Source organism: Oryx dammah, unplaced genomic scaffold (genome assembly GCF_014754425.2).
Source record: "Oryx dammah isolate SB20612 unplaced genomic scaffold, SCBI_Odam_1.1 HiC_scaffold_25, whole genome shotgun sequence".
Lineage (NCBI taxonomy): Eukaryota > Metazoa > Chordata > Mammalia > Artiodactyla > Bovidae > Oryx > Oryx dammah.
Genome location: NW_024070209.1, coordinates 62,650,374 through 62,677,559, shown reverse-complemented (window position 1 = coordinate 62,677,559; position 27,186 = coordinate 62,650,374). Strand labels below are relative to the sequence as shown.

At 37.7% G+C, this 27,186-nt stretch overlaps 1 protein-coding gene across 1 annotated transcript in view; it reads left to right on the top strand.

Moving 5' to 3' along the window:
* Nucleotides 1-1,833: 1,833 nt before the first annotated feature.
* The window catches only part of RAB1A (RAB1A, member RAS oncogene family), a 29,952-nt gene continuing 4,599 nt past the window's right edge, over nucleotides 1,834-27,186 (top strand). The window contains exons 1-3 of the mRNA XM_040224049.1: nucleotides 1,834-2,233; nucleotides 17,468-17,540; nucleotides 23,399-23,494. Of these exons, the coding sequence (XP_040079983.1) occupies nucleotides 2,211-2,233; nucleotides 17,468-17,540; nucleotides 23,399-23,494 (192 nt within the window). The 5' untranslated portion in view covers nucleotides 1,834-2,210. The remainder of the gene's footprint in view (nucleotides 2,234-17,467; nucleotides 17,541-23,398; nucleotides 23,495-27,186) is intronic.

Below are 27,186 nucleotides of genomic sequence, written 5' to 3'. Positions count from 1 at the left end.
CTTTCAGGGAGAAAGGTAGTTACTATTTACCAAGTATCCTCAAAGTCACTGTACTATATGCTTTGTAATGTTTTGTTTAATTCTCACAACTAGTCTCTCACTTAGGTTAAAAGTGATTGGTTATTTGTTGGGAAAGGAAATAAATAAAGAAAGTATAGCCAGGTGGCTCAGGGGTAAAGAATCAGGAGATGTGGGTTTGATTCCTGGGTCTGGAAGATCGCCTGGAATAGAAATCGGCAACCCACTCCAGTATTTTTGCCTGTGAAATCCCATGGACAGAGGAGCTTGGTGGGTTCCACAGGGTCACAAAGAGCCAGATATGACTTAGAGACTAAATAACAACAATATTATGGGTATACCTTCAAGGACAGGAACGGGTTAAATTTTTTATCTTTGGCTCAAGATGAATTCTTCAGAGGTTTTCTCAGTTTTTCTTCTGTGCAATCACAATAAGCAGGAAGCGATGAGAGTCTAGGATAAAATACACTCTTTGGTGACTATCATTGATCCATTCAGGGTATTTTCCTGATGTGTTGATCACATTCATTTCAGAAGTCAAGATGATAAAGAGAAATTCTAGCGTACAGTTTGATGGGGTGGTCAACTAAAGCACATGTGTTGTATTTGTGTGCTAAAGGGGTACAGTGGGTAAACAGGTAGAAACAAAAACATATTTTGATGTTATGGGAACTTAAAGTGATCTTGCAATGTCTTTGGAGATAATTTTCTTGGTTCTAAGAACAAGTTGGAAGATAAACTTTGACCAGTGTATTATACCATGCCCTTTGTAATTAAGTAACTCAAGATAAAATGTTAAAGTTCAGTGGAGATTTAAATTCCTGAGCTGATTAAAAAGAGCTGTTAACATGTTTTTTTTTTTTAAATGTGTTCATGTTACTTCTGGAGTTTCCAGGCATTATACAGTAATGATCTGCACGATCGCTTATACTTCCCAATCTTGTAGAATGGCTCCAACTAAAAAGAAGTACATTTCAACCCGAAGGCTGGAACCAGGGCAGGAAGATTACTAATTTTTGTTTGGCTCAGGGTTGTGTCCTGTCCACGCAATGCGGAGGCACTGAAAGGTGTGGGGTTAGAGATGGAAATGTTTCAGGAAGATAAATCTGGGTGGGAGTGCAAATGGCTTGGGGCAGAGTAGAGGCAGAGGCAGATAGCCCACTCGGAGACTGCTGCAATATCCAGGCTGAGGTGATCAGAGCAGGGCTGGAAAGGGAACAGTAAGAAATCAAAAAATAAAATGGTCGTGCCAACACTGGTGGATAACCAGCCCAGTGGCGTTGGTTGAGTGAGACAGAGAATGGTCTCGTGTTTTCCAGAGACCCAAAGTTTTCCGCAGAGGCCCCTCGAGTCTTCTTCCATCTTTAGAGCGGACATCCTGGGACCAGCGGGGAAGCTCAAGCCTGAAGCAGGTCAGACCTGCAAAACGCACACAGGAGCCGAGACCCCCTAGTTCTCCTTTCCTCCACCTAGGCTCTCAGGCGGTCCCTCGGCTTCCGACCCCTCTCTCCCCAGCCCGCAGGGTCCCGGGATCCCCACCCCCTTCTTCCGCCAGCTGCCGGCACCGCCCTCTGTCCCTCCCCGCCCCCTCCCCTCCCCCTCCCCCTCCCCCTCCCCCGTGGGCCGCTGACTCGCCCGGCTGCCACGTCTCACTGATGACATCACCAGGGCCGCTCGGCCTTAGCCAATCCGCTAGGGGGAGTCCGAGCGAAGTCCTAGCCAGCGAGTCAGCGGGGAGGGGAGCATGGAGGGGCGGAGCGAGGGGGGGTTGAGAGAGGGGGGAATGGGGCGAGCGACAGCCCCTCAAGTACGCGTGCGCCAGAAGCGCGGAGCTTGGCGGGAAGCTGAGTCCAGGTCTTGGCCCTGCACGTGGTTCCCCTGCGCCCGCAGCCGCGCTCGCAACTCTCTTTCCCGGCATGCCACGCGGTGCGGCCGCCCTTTGGGTTGTGTAAAGGCCCCTCGGTCTAAGGCTTTCCTATTTCCTGGTTCGCCGGCGGCCATTTTGGGTGGAAGCGATAGCTGAGTGGTGGCTGCTGCTGATTGTGTTCTAAGGGGACGGAGTGGGGTAAAGACGTTTGCTCTCCTGGAACAGCGTATCTCATTCCTCTCCTTCGACTACCCGTGGCGCGGAGAGTCAGGGCGGCGGCTGCAGCAGCAAGGGCGGCGGTGGCGGCGGCGGCAGCTGCAGTGACATGTCCAGCATGAATCCCGAATAGTGAGTGCAGGAGAGCACCGTCGGCTGGGTCCGTGGGCCACCTTGGGAAGGTTTAGAGGGGGCGAGGAGGGCGGAGAAAGGGGCCTCGGCCTCGGTGAGGTAAGGGTGATGGGTCAGGAGAGGTTGGCGGCTGGGAGTCGGGCCCATTGTCTGACGGAGGAGGGGCGCCCGAGGGGAGGGGTCGGGCCGGAGGGGTGAGCCGCCTGGGCCTGGACCCGGTTTGGTTGTAGTACTGGCCTGAGTGCCGGGCCGGTGTGTAGGGACAGTCCGCTGAGAGGGTTGGGGCGTCTGGGAGTCGGTGGTGGAGCCGTGGGAAGGGGTAGCTTTTCTTGGAGGCAGTGACTTTTCAAGGAGGGCCAGTTTTTTAAGGGGTGGGGATGAGGTGAGACAACTCTCTTAGAGGGCATTGTCAGACCCTACGCCCGCGCTCTGCGGAGCTGTCAGAACCTTCGGGGTGGAAACCAGCTTTACTTGTAAATCTTGAGCTTGTTGGCTGTTTCTTCCACCCTCCTCTCCAGGTTGCAGGTAATATGGATGCTTTTCAGGGCAGCGTGGGATTACGGGGAATGAGTAGATGGTGAGAATCGATTTAAAAATTTTAGTTCTGTTTTTTAGTTATTTCCTGGAGTTCTTTACGAACTCAGCGAGCCCATGGCCTTCCTGAAAAACCTGGGCGTTCGTGAGAAATTTTTTTTTAGAGGACACCGAAGTCCTTTTGCCTTGTGTAGGTCAAGGGAAAAAGAAAACACTAGCACGAAACCTAGGGACATCTTTGTGGTCTTACCAAATAAAAGCAAGACTTTGCCGTCAAGTTGCGAGAAAAACGAATGGGCCCTTTGATAGATCTGTAGGTTTTGAATTACCTACTTGAAGGCTTGCAGATAGGGAATGAGGTTTCGTGACGTGTCATGAAAAGTTAATGCATTTCTTTTTCTTGCTTCCTCAAGAAGTCACCACAGCAGATGGGACACACCTGTCACCTTTCCTGGGACCCGGTGTTTCTTTCCTTAGGAAGACTTTGTTGGGTTCTCCTTAATGGCCCTTAAAAACATCCTTCTACAGTTTGTGTTTTGAAATTAGTGAATAATTGAAGGAGATTTAATTGGTATTCCTCCTCGGTGTCAGAAGGATCTGGGGGGAGGTGGGGAATTTTTTAAAGCAGAGATCAGTCTTTGACCTAAATGTTGAGTTTATTTGCTGTTTTGGTCAATTACTGCTAAATATTTCCCCTAAAAGGTACACCCATGGGTTTAGCTGACTGTCATGTGTATGTCACATGGCTCTTGCAAAATGTATTCTGACTTCAACTTTTGTAATACTGTGGTTTGACGCTGAAATGTCCCTTTCTGTTCTAAACAGAAGCTGTAGTACTTTATTAAAATTTTATATACTTTCAGAAGTTGAAGATAGTGTTCTAATAGTGTCCTGTTTGCTATGCTGGCAGTTTTTTATCAAGAGCTCCAAGGACAAAGTTGGTTTTGCATAGTTGGACAGAGTTGAACTTGAGGCCTCTAATTTAGAAGTTGTCCTGGCAACAGTAAAGTACATGGATTTTCCATTTTATGGAGATTTGTCTTCTGTTCAGGGAGTTTCTTAAATTTGCTACATGTATAGACTTTGAATTTATTTCTCCTTTTGTAAAATAGGACAACAGTGGTTATTCCTATTGGGGATATGAATATGTAAAAGAATTTGGTAAACTTGTAAGAGCAGGGTACATCATTGTATAAGGCTTTCCAGTCATAGTAAAATTTAGGAATATAACCCTTATCCTCAAGGAATTTATAATGGAATATAAAAAAATAGATATTATATATGTTAAATACTAGTAGATATGGCAAGTTCCAGATGTGTGACATGGATTGGAGCCACAAGATTTTAAAAGAAGTTGTGGGGTTGTGGTTGACTGGTACGGTTCAGGAAGACCTTATAGAGAATAAACCAGTAAGGGTGTTATTAGCATTTGATTTGGAGAAGCAGAGGGAGTGAGAACAATTGTTCAGGAGGGAAGAAGAAAGAAGAATGGTTAATAAATGACAGGGGTAGTAATTCTTAAGTAGAGTGTCAAACCGTCCTTTATTTTGACGGTTCTAGATTAGTGACCTCAACAGAATCAATCCCAGAAATCATTTTTATATTTTTATGGCATGGAGTGTGCCAGTACCTGGGCTACTGTATTTATATTCTAGGCTGTCTCATAAGTAAAATAACCTAGTAGCTTGGGAAAACCTTTGGAAAAGCACTAATGAAAAGTACTTAAGGTGAGAAGAGGTGGTATTTTATTATGAAAGGTCACAAGGGCAACCAGCAAGCAGATTTTTAGAATCTGACTTGAGCAATTTCTTCTTGTCTTTAATCAAGTTTATTAGCATCATTAAAGTAATTAGAGAAAAATTGGGAACTAGAGAAAAGAAGGAAATTCTTAGAATTTAATCATGCAGACACAAGCCCATTTGCTTTAAAACCATGTTCTAAACTTTAAAATCAAGGGTTTTTTTTTTTATTAAGTTAAAACTTTTAATGGATGAGTGCCTTTTATGATTCTACAGTGTTACCCTAATAGCTAACATTTATGGCCACTTATAATATGCCAGGTACAATATAGTGCATTATATAATACACATGTATTATAGTGTACACTTTATATGCTAATTTGAAACAATAGTATACAAGGGAATATTTACAGGTGCACCCCAGATGTTCCTTGTTTTGGTTTGTCATGTTCTTATAGAAACTTTTAAAATCTGCTGTATGGGTGCTGCTGAATTTGGTAATAAAATGTGTTCTTGACAAAAGTTTGGTTCTCTCAGAATGAACAAGATTTTAGATTTGTGTAGGTTGATACGATTACCTGTTGGTAGCTTTATTACTAAATGCTTTTATTTTATAATCTTTAAGTTGTAAGTTTTTGGTTTGGGAGTGAGGAGAATAAGAAATATGTCCATTAATGATTAAATTTGAAGCTTTTTCTTTGACTACTTTCCATGTTATTTGGCTGATTTGGGAGAAATGGTCCTGGGTTATCTTTATTAGCAGAAATTAAGGGTAATGACTGACTCATTTGAACTTCAAATACTACAAACAAAAACAAAATGCAACTAGAGTGGAGTCTGAGCAGTGGAAAAAGTAGATGGAAAGCATCAAAGCTCTTTTCTTTTTCTTCTGGAGATTTGAAGAAAGATTTTAATTTTCCTGAGCTAGGAGGTGAAGCAGGCAGTGATTATTTCAGCACACTGGTTAAGAAATGCTTAACATTATTCTCATACCAGAAGCATTTTTCCTAATCCACTAGCTTCTGTTGGATTTTTTTTCTTTTTAGTGTCAAAATCATTTTGGCTGCTTCATCTATAAGGAGTATGTTAAGAATGAAATACGTGTACCTATCTCAACCAGTTAACTCCAGTCAGAAGACCTATATGTGGTAGTGTCTTTGGATTGGCTAGTTTTTTTTTTTTTTAAGATCACATTTTTTTGGACATGTATATACTTCTTTATTTATATATTTTTGGCTGCTCTTAGTCTTTGTTGCTGCACGAGGGCTTTCTCTAGTTGCAGCGAGGGGTGGCTGCTCTAGTTTGGGTGCCCTTGCTTCTCATTGTGGTGGCTTCTCTTGTTGCAGAGCTGTGGCACAGGAACTCATTCGTTGTGGCTCATGGGCCCTAGAGCCTGCAGGCTTCAGTCCAGAGGGCTCAGTTGCTCCACCATATGTGGAATCTTCCTGCAGCAGGGATGGAACCCATGTCTCCTGCATTGGCAGGTGGATTCTTATCCACTGAACCACCAGGGTAGTCCCTGGATCAACTAGTTCATTGCAGAAAAATTTGTAAAAGAAAAAAAAATTTTAAACCCTGTTTTTTTACATTTTAACATATTTATGGCATTATTTTAATCAGTCTCCTAAACTTTGTTTTGTGTCATGGTGGATTCAAGGAACATTTGACTTTTTTTTTTTTTGCCAGTGCTATGCTTTGAAAAGTCTATCTTTTAATTTAAGGATTTGAAAGTAAAAACAAGTTAATCAGTTCTGTTATCTGGCTAACAGTGTAATTTCATTGATAAATACATCATTACTGCCTTTTACATAATTTTTAGTTAAATTTTTTTTATTAGAAAAGCAGAAACCAACTAAAAATAGGTTTTATTTTTGTTGGTTGTTTTGATGACTTTTTGATGGTGTTAGTAGTGATTTGGGAAATTCAAAGAAGTTTAAAGAAGTATTCTCACTGTCCAGAATATGACTCTTTAATGTCTGTAGAGAATCAGTGTATGTAATTTCTCTGCATAGTGTAAATTGCCAGTAGCTATGTAGACTTTCCACAAAATGCATCTTACGAGTTTGGTGTGAGTGGATGATCTTGTAGGATCGTTTAAAGAAACTGAAATTTTATATTTAAAATTTCTTCTCCTTTTCATCATGAATAGGTTAAAGTATAGGATGTTGACAGTGTCTTACATATTCAGTTTTTTTTTTTTTTTTTTTTAAGATAGAAGAGCTTTAGAATCAGGTGTTCTCTTGCCAACTGTTGACTTTTAAAGAGAATTTTGCTTTGTGAGTAATTTTATTTCTTTAGTATTTCAATTTTTGTTCTAGAAGCAATAAGTGATTTTTCTTTAAGTGATGTAACAAGTGCTTAACCTCTTGTTATATTCATATCCTATCAGCAATCCTTTGGCTGTGTATGTGTTTTTTGCTCTCCTTGGCAACTTCTGACTACAAATATGATGGTTTTACCACTTGTAGTTGTAATAGTTTCATTTTTGATAGTTAAGAGCTTCCTTTTGCTGTTACCTATTCTTGTCTCTTTCCTAATGTATGAAAATGGGGTTAAATAAAATGCTTTTTAAGATTCTGAGATTTTTTTTTTTAATTTGCAAAATAAAAAGATGAAGAGAAACTAGAAATGGGTGTAGGATGCCAGTGCCTGGGATATCTTAGATGTGTTGACTTTCCTGCTTTTTACCACTGTTCGTCTGAACTGCATTTTGAAGTTTTAGTAAGAGTTAGACAAAATGACCACCTCCCCGCCCTGCTCTGGGAGAGCAGAACAGTCAGACTTTTCCACTGTTTTCTTGTAGAAGGTGGGGCTGAGGAGAGATTGCTTCTTTGATATCAGGAATAGAATTCAGGGAAGAAAACCGAAGACTTGGCTATTCCTTGGACCCACCCTGTGATGTTTCAAATTATAAAAGGGTAGTGATGTAATGATACTTAAAGGGAAAATAATACTGAGGCTTTAGGGAGCCAGAGAATAAATGTTTGTTGGTTTATTTACTTAAATATGTGAAGAAATAGGGTACAAAGGAGAAGTAGGAAATGAAATTTTCCTTGGTACTTTTTTGACTGATGGGTCAGTTTATTAAATCCAAGGTTGCTGATATAGGTTCCAGTTAAGTTTGCTCTGTTCCATGTTTATAGATTTTGACAGGTAGTATTACTTTTGCTCATAAGAACCACTCTTTGGAAACATTAATTTTGATAATAATAGCTACTAATTGACAAGTACTTACTCTCTGTGCCAGCTACTTGGCTAGGGTCTTCACATAGGGCATTTCATGCACTCTGTACCTCAGACTAGTGAGCTTTACAAATGAGATTGACTGAATTATATAATTGAAGTTTTCCAGGACAGTGATGAATTTAACGTGTCTGACGGTATTTTCTTTGAATAACAATAGTACTTAAATGGAATTACTACTTGTACTTGCTGCTCTGCCCATTTAGGGCAGTTATTCTTAACCCATTTATGGTCATGTACCCTTGGAAATATTTGATAAACACTATGGATCTGTTGCCTATGTATATACATACTCATAGCCTTCTGCATAAAGTTGCAAGCTGTTCACATTCCCTGAGCGTATTCATGAACCTCAAGTTATAAATGCCTGATGTAGAAGATTGAAAACAGAAAAGAGAATTTTCACTGCCATTCTTTTGAAATGTAGAAACCCAAGGGGGACAGATTTTATCTTTAAATCTGGGATCTTGAACTAATTTCAAAATGTGAGATTTGTTGGGGTATGGCTTATTTTGATGACCTAGCCTGTGCTTTTCTTTTCTTCTCCTTTTATTAAAATGTTTACCTGTTTATTTCTCATTAAGTTACTGATAGATGAAGTGTTTCCAAGATTCTTGAAACAAAGACACACTAAGTTCAAACAGCATTAGTGTTCACATGAACAACAATGTCATCTCTGCAGTTATCTTTATTGCCGTAAAATTCATATGGATGTAATTAGGGTAAATGCCTAGATCAGAGTAATATGTAATATATTCTTAATTGAATTATATGGGATTTATAGAAATAGTTAAATTTATAAAAGGATAGTTTAAGCAACTTTGTCAAATTATTATTTAGTGCTTAATTTATAGGTTGGTGGGTGGCATTTGTCCTCATAAAGCACAATTGGGTTCATCACTTACTAAAGCTAATGAAGTCAGAACTCCAAAATTTACCAAGCTGTTTTGAGCTGAGCTTACTCTCTACTAAAACAAATGTTGTAAGTTAGTTTAAGCAGTAAGTTACGCTTTATATGTGTTCAGGTTCTGTGTGCTGGTTCATAGATGGCTTGAAGTCATTCTGATAGGTTTTTTATATATAAAGTGGGACTTATATACTGACTTTATTATCATCTGAGAGTGTAAAATATATCAAGGGAATTGGTGAGAAATCGGCGAAAAAAAAACTAAGCCAGCATTTCGAGTTGAAAACCATAGGTTTAAGTTCAGACTACCACTTATTTCATACAGTCCGTTTATGCCTTTTGAGCTTGTTAAAGTTTTTCTAACACATTTAATCATCAAACATGGATCACTGACCTGTCTATTTGAAAAAAATTTTCAATACAGATATTTAAAATCTTTCACTGAGCGTACACATGCACACGCATGTGGGCAGACACACGCAAAAATCTAATTTCCTTGGAGAAAAAGCTTGATAAAGAAAACAGCCAGCCTTTTGTCATCACACTATGCTAGGAGTTGAGGGGTTTCTATTTTTGATTATACAACAGAGACTTTGCTCCCAGATGCTTACCAGTTAGTTAAGATGACTCAAACTTAAGCAAGCATAATCAATTTAACAGTATTAGCACAAATTAAATCTTGTGATTTTTTTTTTTTTTGGTAGAGACTAGGATGGCATAATAGTGCAAAAAAAATTGGAGAAGGGGCCTAGGATTTCAATTGTTGACAGAAAGTTTCAGTTATGTTGATTTAGCTGGAGAAGAACACAGCACTGAGGAGGACGCTCCAGAAACCCTTGTAGCTAGTCTTGAGTTAAGATCAATAGAAAACAACTTGAATTCCCGCCTCTAGTCAGAAATTTTACGTACGTCCATTATTTACCCTAATCCAGTGAAGAAATAGGGTCCTAATTTTACAGGAGTCGGAGGCAGAGAAGAGTTAAATGCAGTAGAATTGGAATTTTAACTCAAGGGCCTGTGATTTTACAGTCCAGGTATGCCGTTTCCAGTTTACTATGTGTGGTTAACTTCTAGGAATTTGAAATTAAGCCAATTAGGCAACTAGCATTTTTGTGGCCAATTATGTCTAAAATTCTTGATTGGAGAGGTCTGTTAAAAATGTTAAGAAAGTATACATATATCCTCTCCCTTCTATGGCTGATTCATGTTGAGTTTTGACAGAAAACAACAAAATTCTGTAAACCAGTTATCCTTCAGTTAAGAAAATGTTAAGGGTTTGTGAGGTATGTATTGTTAATAGGCCTTTGACTTTCTTCACATCTTGTGTTCGGTTGATCTTTAGAGCTTCTCTGGACTTGAAGTTAATTATTGTATCCGTTTTCAGTTTTTCTACCCTCATGACTATTTTTTTTTTTTCCTCATGACTATTCTTGACTACTTGGTGCCTTAAAGTCATGCAAGCCTTTTCTATGAGAAAAGCAGGTAAAGCAAAATGCCTTTCTTTTACTGGAGAGGCAGGCTTATTTGCTGCAGACCATTTTACGGTTGTATGTGTTGCTAGTTGTGATCATTGTACTTATAACCGTTACCTGATAATTTTTGCACTTTTACTTTATATAAATTAAACTGGTAAACTTCTGTGATAATTTGTCACACGTCATCTGTACAGAAACTTTGGATAAACAAACAGCTTCAACGTTTTTGTCTGTAGCTCTTGAATTTTTTCATCAGGTTACATCCTGGATTGGAGGGAGGAAGGGACAATAATAATTGCCACTTACTGTGTTCCTGTAATGTACCAGACACTGTGCTAAATATTTTAGAAGCAGTATTTATAATCTTGACCAGAGCCTAATCAGGTGGTTCAAGTGTGTGCCTGTGTGCTCAGTGGTATCCGACTCTTTTCGACCCCATATACTGTAGCTCTCCATGCTCCTCTGTCCATGGAATTTTCCAGGCAAGAGTACTGGAGTAGGTTGCCATTTCCTTGCTCCAGGGGATCCTCCCAACCCAGGGATCAAACCCTTATCTTTAGTGCCTCCTGCATTGGCAGGTGGATTCTTATCACTGAGCCACCTGGGAAGCCCTCTAATTGGGTGGTAGTGTGCTAATTGAATCTTTTTACAGATAAAGAAATAGAGCAACATAGTGATAGGTGAGTACCTTGCCTTAAGATTTTGTAGCTAGTATTTGATGGAGCCTGAATTCAAATACAGGTCTTTCCAGCTCTAAAACCCATGCAGGCTTTGAAAGGTAAGGAGGTAGTGGACACTTGGTGTGTTTTTCAGCAAATGTTTGCCGTTAAATGCATTTTAAGACCATTTACTCTTTTGTCCTCTTGTATGGCTTACTACTTCCAATCAACCAAAGTTTCTCTCATTTTCAGAATTCCACCTTTGGGTTTTTGGAACACCTTTAAACAGAGCCTAAAATGGAACCTTGAAAATCAATCTATTGTCTCTAAATATATTTTATTTAATTGTGGTTTTAGTGGTCAATTGTGGGGAGAGTTTTTTTTTTTTTTTTTAATTGCTTGGCAACTTTTTTAAATATGAAGGAAAGACTGTTGCCCTCTCAGATCTTAATTGTTTATTTTTACTAACAGTTTGCTTTTGGCTATTACTGAAGGTTTATTTAGTTTTTATTAATTTAATCAGAAAAGTAATATGTGCTCTATAAAATTCAAACAATACAATTGAAGCATATGAAAAAGTTCTTACCTCTTTTCTCTAGCCTAATGATCAATTTTGAATTGTGTTCTGTGGCGCATAGTTAAAGTGAGTAAAGAAGAGTTGATGTCATGCACAATTATTGCAGCTCCAAAGTTTTCTTAATCGTTTTAAACTCCAAACGCTAATAGGCTAGTGTGTAGTTTAAAGAAGAATTAAAATTTGTTGGGCCCACTATATCATAATCTCATAATCATGACTCTTGTTTTAAATTTGTTATATGAGCTTAGTTTTAGGCTGTTTTCAAGTATGATTTTATAAAAAGATAAAACTACATGTTTCATGTCATGCAGGTGAACTTGTTCTAGGTGAAAGAGAAGAAATTACAGGTTCCGTTTAACTTTGTAAAATAGCTGGTCTTTTCTAAGGTATACTTAGAGCTGACATTTTGAAATTTGTGTTTTGGGGTGTACTGTTTGGATAAAAACAATTATATAATTCTCCACTGTTTACTTTTGTCTTGTCTTCCTTGGTGTGTTTCCAAAGTGTATGTTGAAAGTTGTGTTAATGTCAGTCAACTTTCTTTTGTAACATTTTCATTGACAGGTGAACTGTATGTGATAATCCAAATTTTATTTCATAAAGAAGATAAAAAATGTTTATTTTTATTTAATCCAAAAAGTTGATTCATATCTTTGTTGCTTATATTGGGAGTGTGCCAATGCTACCTGCTTCCAGCCTTGACCTACTCTGCCTACTTAGGTGTCATTTGTGTTAGGGCAGGTATGCTGAAAGAACTCATTAGATTGTGTAGTCACTGAATAAGCCATTGATTAAAATTTTTTCCTCTTCTCAAATAGCATTTTTTTTTTCTGGTTAGAAAAGTAATAACTGTGATTGCAGACATTTTAAAAAATAGAAAGAGAAGACAAGTATAATCATACAGTTTAGAAGTGTCTGCTTCTTTCCCCAAATCTTTTTATGTGTGTACAAATTGTTTTTTAACAATAATGGGTTATACTGGACAAAGATGTTCTATAATCTTTTTACGTAATAGTATATCATGTAATAGTCTCTTGATATAATGGAATTCTGAGTGGTATTTTAGATTGAGCAACAAGCAGTTTCATCTCCTGCTTCCTCTTTTATGTATGCAGTTTGGTAACCTCATAAAAAGGAAAACATTTTATCTAAATAGAATTTTTAATAGAAATGGGTTTAAGTTACTTTTTAAAAATATTGTTTTCATGCTCTCACAATAGTGATTTTTTTTTTAAGGTATGGAAAGTATTAATGCTTACATGCAAAAATGGCATGGGTATTAAGATTATGTTCAGATCATAAATAATGGAAATAAAGGGTCTGCAGTATTGAAAAAGTAGACCATGAGTTGACCTAAGGAGAAACTGATAACAAAAATAATTTTTCACTTGCTGTTGCCTTTGGCATCCCACCATCCAATTGTTAAAAGGCTGAATCTGCCCCTCTTCCATGCAGTCTTAATCTTTGTCAGTCTTAACTGTCTTACTTTCTCACTGAATTATCTCCACTTTGCAGTAATTTTCTGAAAAAATACTTGTGCCTCAAAAGCAAAGTTTTTATTTTACAGATTCTACCATGATTTATGATTGTTGATTTAACTCAAGAAAACACAAAGTATATCTCTCACATTTAAAAAATATCAGGAGCTAGCTTTTTTCAATGAGATTATACCTGTTTCATTAATGTTCTCATAGTTTGTTTTTCTAAAATCTTTTTATTTTGAAGTAAATTTAGATTCACAGAAGAATTGTAAAAGTAGTACAGAGAATTCCTGTATGCCCTTTGTCCAACTTCCCCTAATGTTAGCATCTTATATACCATGGTACATTTATCAGAATTAAGAAATTAACATGGGTAAACTGAACTAAACTATAGACTTTTATTTTAGTTTCTCCAGTTTTTGCAGTAATGTCATTTTCTGTTCCAGAACCTAATCCAAGAGACCATGTTGTATTTAATTATTATATCATATTAGCCTCCTTCATCTGAGTTTCTTAGTGTAGTTTTTAATTATCTTGACAGTTTTGAAGAGCTTAGGTATTTTGTAAATTTCCCTCAATTTGCATTTGTCTGATGTTTTCTTTTGATTAGATGGGGTTATAGATTTGGGAAGAGGTGCCATAGAGGTGAGACTTCCCTGTAAACGGTAAAGAATCTGCCTGCCATGCAGAAGACCAGGGCTCTATTCCTGAGGGTTAGGAAGGGGACTGGCAACCCACTCCAGTATTCTGGACTGGAGAATTCCATGGACAGAGAAGCCTGGTGGGCTATAGTCCGTGGGGTCGCAAAGAGTCGGACATCACACACAGACACACACACACACACACAGTCCGTGGGGTCGCAAAGAGTCGGACATCCCACACAAACACCCCCCCCCAACCCACCCCCCCAGTCATTAAGAACCAATACACCCTCAGGGGAAGGGAGCTAAAGAGGCCCCATCTCCTGGAGGGAGGAGTGTGCAGCGGATTTGTGGGCCTGTGTTAAAACCACTGCAGTAATAAACGTTTGAGGTGGGGGGCGTATTTTGAGGTCATGCAGATATCTTAACTCTCCTTGAAGTTTCACCCACTAATTTTAGCATTCAGCAGTGGATCTTGTCTGCAGCAGTGAATCTACTAGTGATTTTCTACTTCTCTTGTTCCTTCTACATGTATTATTTGGAATCCTCATGTAAGGAAGAGTTGTCCCTTCTCTCCTCTTAATCCTTGTACCCTTAGGGACTCATGGATATTTGTTTCATTTTGGGGGTTATAATCCAGTACATGATTGTTTACTCTGTGGCTCAAATTCTTGCCTTGGCCTTTGAGGTTTGCTATCAGTCCTTTTAACATGCCATGTTCCTGTAGATTTTTTTCTCTGGCATTTTGCCCAAAATGTTACTCAAGAATGACTATTCCTTAGCTGTTACTCACAATGAGAGAGACCTGATTAAAAACACAAAATGAAAATGTTCTCTGAACTCTTGATACAGTGCTTTGTTAAAGGCACAATATTATATTTTGGATGAGTAAGTCAGTTTACCATCACACAGACAGATATGTTAAACATCAGAGTGAGGAAAAACAGACTCCAGACTACTATGGGGAGAAGGTATGAAGTATCATTGTCATTGTAAATTAGACATGAAAAAGACTAGAGGAAGTTTTGATTGAAAACAGTAGATAGAATTCACTGAAACAATCTAGTTTAGGAAAGTGGCGATTATAGTTGTACTGTAATATGTAAAGATTTCTTGTACAAAAATTTCTCAACTGATAGAATTCGGTTTTTCACATAAGTCAGAATGGTATTGCAGACTGAAAACTTAATTCAAATTCTTGAGAATAAAAGAAAGATACATTTTGTTAAATTATCCTTGGCTCTGTACCAGAACTGATCTTGAGCTTTCTAACTTTAGATTCGCATATTTCCTATCAACATTATTACTTGTTCTGTTCTGTAAATTATAGTTACAGAAATCTCTTTAAGTGATCTCAAGTCTGAGTTATCATACTTCGTGTTTATTAATAGTTTAGAAATAAGCTACTACAGGAGTAGGTAATTTAAAACGTTCCTATGCAGGTAATGTGCTGTTGATCATAGTCTCTTGGTGTCTAAATTCGATAAGGCAAGAAATTTGTTGGTTGATTTTGTTTGCTGTTCCTTTCCATGTGTCTTGTCACGTTAGTGGAACTGATGGTTTGGGAGAGAAAAAAATAGGCTTCTTTAGCAAGACTCATTGTGAAGCACAGTGCTCAACTCTTTATATTATTTATAATGGCTCTGGGCTTTAAATTATCAGAAACACATAAATGATGTTTCAAAATAATGCTGTTTGTGAAATTTAAAAAGAATGTGATAATTGAAAAAGGTAGTTTTAAAAAATTGACTACTAATTTCTTTGAAACCATAATGTAACTTGTAACACAGTTAGGAAGCATTCATGTTTTTCTCCAACCTTATGGTTATTCTGGAAGAGAAAAATTGATCTTTATGGTAATTAGTGACATCACAGGCAACATCTATAGCCCATTGCTGTCCTTTACCAGTACCACTGATTCAGGGCATGTTTATTGAGTGTTTACTGGATACCTGGCACTGTGCTCAGGAAAATTGGTAAATTCAGGGCATTTGCTGTGTCATAATTTCTGTTAAAAACAAAGTAACTGTAGTTGTGTTGGTGCTGTGATTTCTCTTGCTAACTGAAATGTAAACTTGTAAGATACTCATTGCTAATGTTCAGTGTTCATCATTCTTAAGAATTCATTTGGTCTAATTAAAGAGAAAGGTATCAATAGTACTGAAGCCAGTCAGCAAATGTACTGACTAATAGAAGTTGTTTGGTATTAGGTATTAATAATTTATTAAGGGTAAATTTTTATAATACCTATCCCTACTATCCCCTTTTATTCTTTAGGCTCTCAAATGGGAAAGGGTGTTATTAAGTTCATCCTGTGTTTCAATCAGCCCTTCTTAATCACTTATTTTAAAAGCTTATTACCTTCTGTGCCCTTTATTTTGCCATTTACTAGGGCAGGATTTAAAAAAATTTTTCTCCTTTTTGGTATAATTAGGGACAATAAGTGTACTACAGTAACTTGGTGAACTAGAAAGCTATGTGTTTTTGTTTGTTTTAAATATTTCTTAAATTTAGTCGGCTGCATTGGGCCTTAGTTGGCGGCCTGCGGGACTGGTCCTTGTGGCTCAGTCTCTAGTTATGGTATGTGCACTTGGGTAGTTGCGGCACTCTGACTTCGTTGCTCTGCAGCATGTGGGATCTTAGTTCCCCAACCAGGAATCAAACCTATGTCCCCCCATTGCAAGGTGGACTCTTAAATACTGGATCACCCGAGAAGTCCCAGAAATCTAAAAGTTTTAATACTTATCACTGTATAAACGTCGGTGAAAGTGGAAGTGTGAGTCTCTCAGTCATGTCCCACTGTTTTGATCCCATGGACTGCAGCCTACCAGGCAGGAAGACTGGAGTGGGTTGCTGTTCCCATCTCCAGGGGATCTAAACCCAGGGATTGACCTGAGGTCTCCTGCATTGCAGGCAGATTCTTTACTAGGAAAGCCCCCCTGGAGTTATAGATCTCGGTAAACAGTTGATTAATAATCCCAGAGATAATCATGCCCAAACATCTTGCTTACATGTAAATACACTTGTAATCTACATTTCATTTGCAAGTGATATTTGGGTTTCATTTCAAGTGGATAGCATTTTATAAAAACTTAAGTCACAGGGAAGAAATTTAAGAATCCTGTATGTCTTCTGAAAAAAATCTGTAAATTCTGGATTTTTTGTCATTTTGAAATTTCTTTAAAAGAACTTACAGAACTGGTCAGAGTTGGGAAGAATAGAATCTATGAGTGGTTCCTTTGACCATGGGCTGACTGTTGTCTTGAGATTTATGAAAGGCTCCCTGGAGATAATTTTTGAGATAGTCTCAGTGATGGTAAATGTACATAAACATAGCCTAGCTTTCAGTGGTTTTTTTTTTTTTTCCCCAGTGTATTCTGAAGTATGCTTTAATACAAGCTTAGAATGTTGGCAAAGTTGTGCATTTACACAAACAGCCTCCTTGTTTTTATTGTATCTCTAGTTTAAAATAAAAGAGGAGAATTCCAGGTGGATGCTAGGGAAGGATCATAAAAGCCCTTTGTTGGAGGATTGCTATGAAATAAGGATTTGAGATTTGAAGTTGAAGGAGAGATTTGTTTGTTTCACTGGCAAAAACAAATGAAACTTTAACTCCCTATATTCTAATATTGCAGAAGAGTGGGATTTTTCTAGCGAAAGTCTGTTGGACTCTTCCAAGAATGCATATCACTTATGTTTCCTTTCATTCGTTGCTTGGACGTGGAAGTTCAGTGATGTTAGAGATATGGGTGGCATTGTCTATCTTACTTTTACATAATTCTGTCATGTTCAGTGATTGATCAAAAGGGCCCCAAACTGCTGTTTCTTGGAGTTTGGGCTTCTGTTGGGGTGTCCATGGGCTTTTCACAAGCTGTAGTCTTCCTCAGTGAGCTATTAGTCTTGGCTATATTTTTGTTGTTGTAGAACTTACAATACAATATGCTTTTTATTAATGTGATTTTCTTTTTCTCTTTGCAGTGATTATTTATTCAAGTTACTTCTGATTGGCGACTCTGGGGTTGGAAAGTCTTGCCTTCTTCTTAGGTTTGCAGTAAGTTGAAATCAAAAATGATTTTAAAGGAATTAATGCTGTGTATATTTTCTGGGTAGACAAAAGATAAAACTGTTTTATTCAGGATATTCTTCCAGAATTTTATATGTGAAGCCTCCAAATACACATTCCCAGTGATATCTATACTCTTTAAATAGAGGAAATACTGTTGTTCCTAAAAGAAATTCAGGAAAGCTGTGGATATAAACTCAAAGTGTCTGATACTCTCCTTGGAGGTCAAACAATGTTTCATTCCAACATAAATAATGAGTAAGGGAAAAAATGGTAGGTTTGTGTTGAAAGTGACTTGATGGAAGACAAATCTTCAAGTAAAACTTTAGTAGAATAAAAAGAAAAAGCAGGGCCTGGTACAGACTATTTATTTTTTTGACAGTGGCGTCGTTGTCATTTAAATTTACAGACTGATAAATAATAATAACTTTCAGCTTAATAAATAAAATGCACGGACTTGTTCATAGTGTTTATGAACTGCCTTCAAATTTAACATGTTTTCCTTCTCACTGTCTTGATCATTGCTTCTTAAGATGTGAACCAGTGGGGATTATCAAGACCCTCCTGGAGTCCATGAGATCAAAAACTACTTCCTAATAACACGAAATCATTAGTATTTACTGAATAAATAATTACCTAGTAATTGTACTAAGACAAAAGACATTTGCCTTTTTTCACTCTGTTGATCTTTGCCCTGATGGTGCAAAAGCAATGGTAGGTAAAACTGCAAGTGCCTTATTAGTCCTATGTTGATCACAAAGAGTCGGACACGACTGAGCAACTGAACTGAACTGAAGTAATGCTAAGCCCCAGATTATGCTCATAGTCATGGTGTTTACCTCTGTTTGCTCATAGGGGAGGAAAAAAACACCATTATCACTTAAGCGTGTCTTTGATGAAACAGGAAAAATGATGAATTTTTTTCATACTTTTAAAAATTGAGGTGTATTTGATGTTCTGTGTTATATAGCTGTTAGATGTACAATATAGTGAGCCACAATTTTTAAAGGTTATATTCCACTTATTACTATAGGATGCTGGCTGTACCCCCTGTGCTGTACAGTGTGCCCTTGTGACTTTCTGCATTATACATAGTAGTTTGTACCTCTTAATCCCTTACCCCTCTCTTTCTCCTCCTCCTTCCCCTCTCCCTGCCAAAAACCACTAGCTTGTTCTCAAATCTGTGAGTCTGTTTCTTTTTTTGTTATAGTCATTAGCTTGTGTGTGGGTTTTTTTTAGAATCCAGATATAAGTGATACCATACAGTATTTGTCTTTCTCACTCTGACTTAGTTATCATAATACCCTCTCGAGTCCATCCATGTTGTTGCAAATGTCGAATTTTTATTTTTTATGCCTGACTAGTATTCCATGGTATGTATATATGTATGTCTATATCTCCTTTATCCATTCATCTGTTGATGGACACTTATTAATTTTTAAAGATTTTTATCCTTGTTGAGTGTTTTTAAATATTCTGTGTGAAAAAATGAGTACACATAAAACAGTTTTACTGAAGACTGGAATGTGTTGGTTGTCTTAAGGGAGAGAAAAGCATTTGTATAGTTGTTTCCATTATGAGCTAAACTAGCTGCTTTTTTCATTGAACTTTTTTTTTTTAACTTGAAAGAACAACTAACAGGCTATATTTATCTAGAACCAAGTATTGGGTATACATTTTATCAGATGAACAGACTTGTCACTTCAAGGAAAATACCTGATACCATTTGTTGCCTATAATAACTTCAAGCTTTTCAAGGGAAAATTAGAATTTAAAAAAATTTAAAATCCACCACTGCAAGCTTGACAGCATCTCAATACTTAACATTACTTTTCTGATGAGATATTAATAAGTCTCATGTGTATTCATTATATATAATAATTTGAAAATAAGACCATGTAAGTACCAGAATAAAACCTAGGTGGCTCTTTAATCATATGTGAAAGTATTTTCTAACAGGAAAAAAATCAGGAAAGAAAGGACTGTTAAATTTGATTGCATTAAAATTAATGTTGACACATAATGTTAGAAAACAAAAGGTCCTAGCAAAAAGTATTTGGAGGAAGAGGTGATAGTCTCAGTATATAAAGCACACTTATACACTAATGAGGAAAGGGTATTTGTCCGAATGGAAATAAGAATGAATGCATGAGTTGGCAGTTTACAAAAGGAGAAATACAAATTGCCCGTAAATATGAAAAAATGTTCAGTTTTATTTGTAATTAAAGGGCTTAAAAATTTTTTTTGTTTAGCTGCTCAGCCGTGTCCAACTCTTTGTGACCCCATGGACTGTAGCCCACCAGGCTCCTCTGTCCATGGAATTCTCCAGTCCAGAATACTGGAGCGGGTTGCCATACCCTTTTCCAGAGAATCTAACCAGGGATCGAGCCAGGTCTCCTGCATTACAGGCTGATTCTTTACTGCCAAAATTAGTATTTATTAAAGTGACAAGTATTAAAATTAATTCCTAGTATTAAATCAGTAATCTGGGCAGGTGGGAAGAAGCTAGCATTTCTTGAGGAAGATGGCTGTAGCCTGAGGTATTTGTGTTTCAAAGAAAATCCTTTCCAGGTTCCTATAGACCTAAGTCATAGGTTTTCAGTATTACCTACACAGAATCAGCCAGGAAGCATTTTTAAAATACTGATTCTCAGATCCCTAAAATAGATTCAAGCTGTAAAAAGTATGATTAAGAAATGTATAATAAGCTTTGAGAGCACAGAGGGAAGAATCTCTTTAACTACTGGCCAAGGAATTGGGGAATGTTTGGACAATCACTGTTGCCTGAGCTCAAATTTGAAAAATGGATAAAAATTGGCAACTTGCCCACGGGCTAGGGAGCTAGGGGGATAAAGCTTGGGAGTGGGGAGAAAGAGATACTGAAAATTTGGACAGTTGAAATGGCAGGTTCAGTGGCTCAGAGGCATGCAAGTAAGGGTTATTTAGGGGTATATAAGAATACTGTTAATAACAAGATTTATAAGTTTTTCTAACAAAGCACCTGGCATGTTCTAGTGCTGAATGTTGTTCTCTATCCATTTTCTATAGTACGTGATACTTACTTGACAATTTAAATTTAAGAAATGACTATCTAATAATGATGAGTATTTTGTCAAATTGTATTCAATGCTTCAAAAATATCCTTTTAGCCAGTGATTCTGTTTATACCGAAATGTGAATATATGTGGAGGATAAGTCAACATAGCTGTCTCTCGCCACTTGGAACTCTGATCACACTTTACAGTTGTCTTTAGCCATCTTTGTCTCAGTGTCATGTACACATCTGATTCAGCATTATCAAGACTTGGCCACACTCGTTTCATGTAGTCCTTTTTCTCCTTTTGTTGGAGTGCTACAAATAAAAATCCCAAATGTGTCATTTCCCCTTGCATACTGTATTGAATATAGGGTTTCCCTGATCTCACATGGTAAAGAATCTGCCTGCAGTGCAGGGGATCTGAGTTCGATCCCTAGGTTGGGAAGATCCCCTGAAGAAGGAAATGGCAACCCACTCCAGTATTCTTGCCTGGAGAATCCCATGGACAGAGGAGTCTGGCAGGCTACAGTCCTTGGCATTGCAGAGTCAGACACGACTGAGTGACACTCATACACTATCATATGAAAAACATTTGTTGACTTACAAAATAAATGTTCTTGGTTATCTTAAGAAGTGTGGTGTTAGTTTGAATCACAATTCAAAACATGGTTCACACAGACTTATTGACGTAGGGAACAGACTTGGGGTTGCCAGCGGTGGGGAGGGGAGGATGGAGAGGGATGGGAGTGGGAGTTTGGGGTTAGCAAATGCAAACTTTTATATATAGAATGGAAAAACAAGGTCCTGCTGTATAGCACAGGGAACTGTTGAGTTTCCTGTGATAAACCATAATGGCAAAGAATATGAAAAAACGTCTGTATATGTATAACTGAATCACTTTGCTCTATAGCAGAAATTAACAACATTGTAAAGCAACCATCCTTCAATTTTTTAAAAAACCCATGGTTCATACTTTCATTTCGTTGTTTTGCTGAGTTTTTCCAACTTCCCACTTCCCACCTCCTCCTTTTTTATTTATGTATTTTTCATGTCAGTTTCTTTTTGCAGAAACTGGGGCAGTTGTCCTATAAATTGTCCAGCATTTTAGGTTTGTCAATTTGCTTCTCTGTGGTGTCTTTAAACTTGTCGCTCCTGGTTTCCTGTTTTCTGTAATTGGAAGTAAGCCCCAGAGCAGTGCTTTATATATCATCATGGTAGTTACTAGGCCCTTGTGATTATTTAAATTTAAATAAAATTGAATGGAATAAAAAATTCAGTTCCTTGTTCTCACTAGCCACATGGAGCTACTGGCTACTGTATTGACAATCAAAGAAAGTTCTTTTTAACAGTGCTACTCTTAATAGATTTAGGCTTGATTGAGCCTAAATCCATCTTTGTTAGCAGAATACTTCCTGGGTGGTGCTTTATGCCTGATGATTGTACAGTGGGGTTACGTGGTGAAAGTGTGATCTCTCCGTTTACATATATTTTCACTTAAAAAAAACTGAATTTTGTTTTCATTATGAGTAAAATAATTGTAGTAGGTACTTGAGGGAAAAAACAGGTGTAATTTAAAAAAGTTTAGCCTTGGGTTAAACATTGTTCACACAAAAACTTGTACACAAATGTCCATAGCAGCACTATTGATAAAATAGCTAAAATGTAGAAACCACCCAAATGTCCATGAACTGATAAACAAAATGTAGGATATCCATACAGTGTGCTGTTTTTCAGCCGTGAAAAGGAATGAGGTACTGATTCATGCTGTAACATGGCTGGGGCTTCCCTGGTGGCTCAGTGGTAAAGAATCTGCCAGTGCAGGAGAGACAGGTTCAATCCCTGGTCCAGGAAGATCCCACATGCTGTGGAGCAACTAAGCCCATGCACCACAAGTACTGAGCCTGTGTTCTGCAACAAGAGAAGCCTCTGCAAAGAGAATACCCTCATGCACTTCAACTAGAGAATAGCCTCCACTCACCACAACCAGAGAAAAACCAGACCCAGCACAGCCAAAAATAAAATAGATTAATTGTGTGTGTGTGTGTGTGTGTGTGTGTGTGTGTATGTATAAAACAAAAAAGGCTGAACCTTGAAAAGTTTATGCTGAGTGAAAGAAGCCAAACACAGAAGGTCACATTGTATGATTCCATTCATGTGAGGTGACCAAAACAGACAAATCTGTGGAAACATAAAGTAGATTAGTAGTTTCCAGAGTCTAGGGGGAGAGGAAGAAATCTGACTGCTGCTGGGTATAGGGTTTTCTTTTGGAGTGAAGAAAATGTTTTGGAATTAAAATAGTTGTGATGGTTGCACAGCCTTCTGAATATACTAAAAACCACTGAATTATATATTTTGAAGGGGTGAATTTTATGTAAATGAATTATATCTCAATTTTAAAAGTCATATCTAAGAAATAAAATTGACTTCTGAAAGAATTTCAGGAGAGGGACATGATCATAGGTTTGTGTTGAATAAACTGAATAACCAGTGGGGCTGGAGGAACAAGAATTCTGCTGATTAGCAAATTAGAAAAATCATTCGTAATCATTCAAAATATAAAACCTTCTCTGTATGATACATATAAAGAATTTGCCAAGATATGATTGGAAAACTGAAGAATAGCTATTGGAAAAAAGCCATCTTTAAGTAGCACTTTGTCTTCAGAATGTGAACTGAGTGCAGGAACAGGATGGAGTGGCTGGTCTCAGACTGTTATGTCTTACAGATTTTATCAGCTTTCTAGATAAAAGTTAACATATTTCTTACTCTATTGAACATTCATTTTAATTGTTAACTTTTTTCCCTTTAGGATGATACATATACAGAAAGCTACATCAGCACAATTGGTGTGGATTTCAAAATAAGAACTATAGAGTTAGATGGGAAAACAATCAAACTTCAAATAGTAAGTAATTTTTGGACTAGAAATTTTTTGGAAATTATTTTGGTAAATTTAGAATGTCTTTGTTATTTGTAATATGTTAAAATGAAAGTATCTTAGGAATCATTCATCTGTGACAGAATGGTAGGGTAATAATTGTTTAGAGTGAAAGTGATTTAAGATTACCTCCTTCATTGAGTTTTCTGTTCATAGAGTTGAGAAATACATGTTTTAAGTCAAACCTGGTCCCAGTTCTTTTTCTTGCGCTTTTATCAGTGAGGTCTAAGGGGTCTAAGTTGATGTTTGTTGACTTCGTCGTATAGAAGAAGTATATTAAGCAGTTTTCATGTCTTTTATTGTGCTGAATACTCTGGATCCAGGAAAAACCTAGGAGAGGTTCTTCATATTTGTTTTAGTTGAGTATTTATTAGATAGTATGTTCCAACTCTGTAGAAATGTAGAATTTTATTGGAAGGGAATTTAGCTTTTCTTACGTATTTTACAGCTCAGAAAATGGATGCTGAGCGATTTAATGACTTGCCTACCATTACTGGCAGAACCACGTGACCCATAGCTCTCTGTTTTCGGTATATTGTGTTCCTGTGGCATCCTCATTCCCTTACCAACCATCCTTAAAACCCCAACCCTGAATTAAAAATAGGCAGTTGTAGTAGAAACTTAATATAGGTCTGGGTACTACCAGGACAGACATACCTTTGGTCTTAAAAAAAAAAATCTCGGTTATCTTTTAGGGGCTCTTAGTATGAGGTAACGTAGAAAACAAGTGACTGATCTTTTTTATGGAATTGATAACACTCTGAACTGGAAGGAGTTCTGAATTTGGAGTCAGAAAACTTGGATTTTTTGTGTTCATTCTGCTGTTTATTAGTTGGAGAGTCATGGGTTTAACTTAACTTCAGCCTTTTTCCTGAGACTCAGTTTCTTACCTCTAAAATGAGTGTGATGATAGTTGACTTACTAATAGGTAGTTGTGAGAACCAGATCTATAGTTCTGTGTATGTATATATGTTAATCTGTGTAAAAACCCTTTGCAGTTGCCTAGTAAAGTAAATGCCACTCAGTCGTGTCCAACTCTTTGCGACCCCATGGACTGTAGCCTACCAGGTTCCTCCGTCCATGGGATTTTCCAGGCAAGAATACTGGAGTGGGTTGCCATTTCCTTCTCCAGGAGATCTTTCCAACCTAGGGATCAAACCCAGGTCTCCCGCATTGTAGGCAGATGCTTTAGCGTCTGAGCCACCAGGGAAGTCCTACATTTGCAGTTGCCTAATCAAAATTAATTTCTGTTGGTAGCCTGCCGTTTAGATTGGTCTCATCACAACCTGTCATTCCTTTCTGGAAGCATGTTTTCAGAACCGTTTATAATTTGGGTTACTCCTGTATAAGTGCCACTTACTAAAATATGATTCCTAAAATCAAATACAAGATATATCTAGCCAGTGTGGACTACATGGGGTAAATTCTCTATTGATTTGGTCTCTTTCTTTTTTTTCTTCTCAGACTTTAGGGACTCTTGCCATTTTCTCATCATTGGCCCATACAAGGACATAGAAAGCCTGAGTTTACTACATTTGCTATCTCAATAACTATTTTACCTACTAGTTGGGGTCTTACGGTTTTGGTTTGTTTTTTGTTTAAGTCTTATATTTTGTGACTAGGGCATTAAAAATCTAAACGCAAGATTTTACTTTTAACCCTGCTACATTTCACCTTGCCTGGCTTGAATTACCCATTCATGTTTTCCAGGTCTTTTAAAAAGATTGGGCTTATCTATATTTTAATTATTTTTTCTGCTTTTCCTGTTCAAGTGTGCCATCAGGGTCTTTATCACAGTTGGTGATTACAAAACATTCAGCACTGCAGGGCATGTATGGAGTCTAGTGCCATGAAAGGCCTCTTTCTGTGACTTGATTCATTCACAAAGCTTGATGGAAATGCTCACATTACACAGGCATTTAGTTACATTCAAGGTTGCAGGGAGGGATGAAACAGCCCCATAGGAGAGACACAGTGGGAGAGACACAGCAGGGAAAATCGGTTTACCTTGTGATTATGAGGGGTAATGAGGATTATGTACATAAAGGGTGATCAGTTACAGAGGGAAGGTACTGTTAGGATGTAGAGTCAGGAGGGTGTTCAGAGTGGCGAGAAGATAGCAGAAATGTCACTCTTTGGATGCCGTTGCTTAGCTACAATTTTTTAACATGTATTCAGAAAAAAAAAAAAAAAGAAAAAAAAAAAAAAAACATGTATTCAGAAATAGGTTCGTCCTGTTCTTGTCCTATCCTTGTGAAAGTGGTTAGTGGTGGTGAAGAGAAGGGAACTAACATTTTATTGAGTAGCTACTATAATGAGGTATTGTGCTGCTGCTGCTACTAAGTCGCTTCAGTTGTGTCCGACTCTGTGCCACCCCAGAGACGGCAGCCCACCAGGCTCCGCCGTCCCTGGGATTCTCCAGGCAAGAACACTGGAGTGGGTTGCCATTTCCTTCTCAGTGCATGAAAGTGAAAAGTGAAAGTGAAGTCACTCAGTCATGTCCAGCTCCTAGCGACGCCCTGGACTGCAGCCTACCAGGCTCCTCCGTCCATGGGATTTTCCAGGCAAGAGTACTGGAGTGGGTTGCCATTATTGTGCTAGGCATTTTATAAATATTCTTTCATTTAAACTTAGCAGTTTTATAAAGTAGTGATATCTGGAATTTATGGATGAAGAAACTGTCATAACCAGGAACTAAATTTAATGTTTTGAAGTCAAATTGACTTTACTCCAGAGATCCTGCTTCACCAAGGGTATCCTGAAAGACTTGAGGCTCCTTACTGTTGGTTTTCTGACTCTAATAAGCTAGTACTTAAAAAGGTAGCTTTTGCTTGTTTTAGAGGAACAATTGTTAACATATTACTTTATTACTTCATTATTCCCCCTTGGAGTATGTTAAAGTGGTTATTGACATGATATTTCACTACAAAAATACTAACCATGCATCTATTTTACTAATTATGCATCCATTTTACTAATTCTGCATCTATTTTACTATGTAACCACCATTACCACTTCTAACAAAACTGACACTAATGCCTTTAAAAAAATTTTTTTGAACTTTTTGTTTTGGAGTATAGCCAATGAACAGTGTTGTGGTAGTTTCAAGTGGACAGCAAAAGGAGTCAGCCATACATACATATGTACCCATTCTCTGCCAGACTCCCCTCCCATTCAGGCTGCCACATAGCACTGAGCAGAGTTCCATGTGCTATACAGTAGGTCCTTACTGGTTATCCATTTTAAATACGGCAATGATACTAATGCCTTAATGTTACCTAATATTTAGTCTGTATTTAAATTTCCCCAAAATTGCAGCTTATTTTTAACAGCTCTGTTGACTGGGTCTTAGAAAAGGAAGTGATTTCACTCAGTGCTCCTGAATTTTTTTTTTTTTTTTTGCCATTTAGGACACTAGTGGGGAGCAATGTCAAGTTCACATATATATTCCAGAACTTCACTTCTTCCCATGAAAGGCTGTTTCATCATAATCTCCACTTGTATTAGGCTACAAGTCTATTTTTTGTTTTTTTTAATTGTTAACTATTAAGTAACCGTTCGGTTATTTCCCCATCAATCAAGTATTAGTTTTAGTGGAGGGTGTGCTAAGTTGCTTCCATCTTGTCTGACTCTGTGTGACCCTATGGACTAGAGCCTGC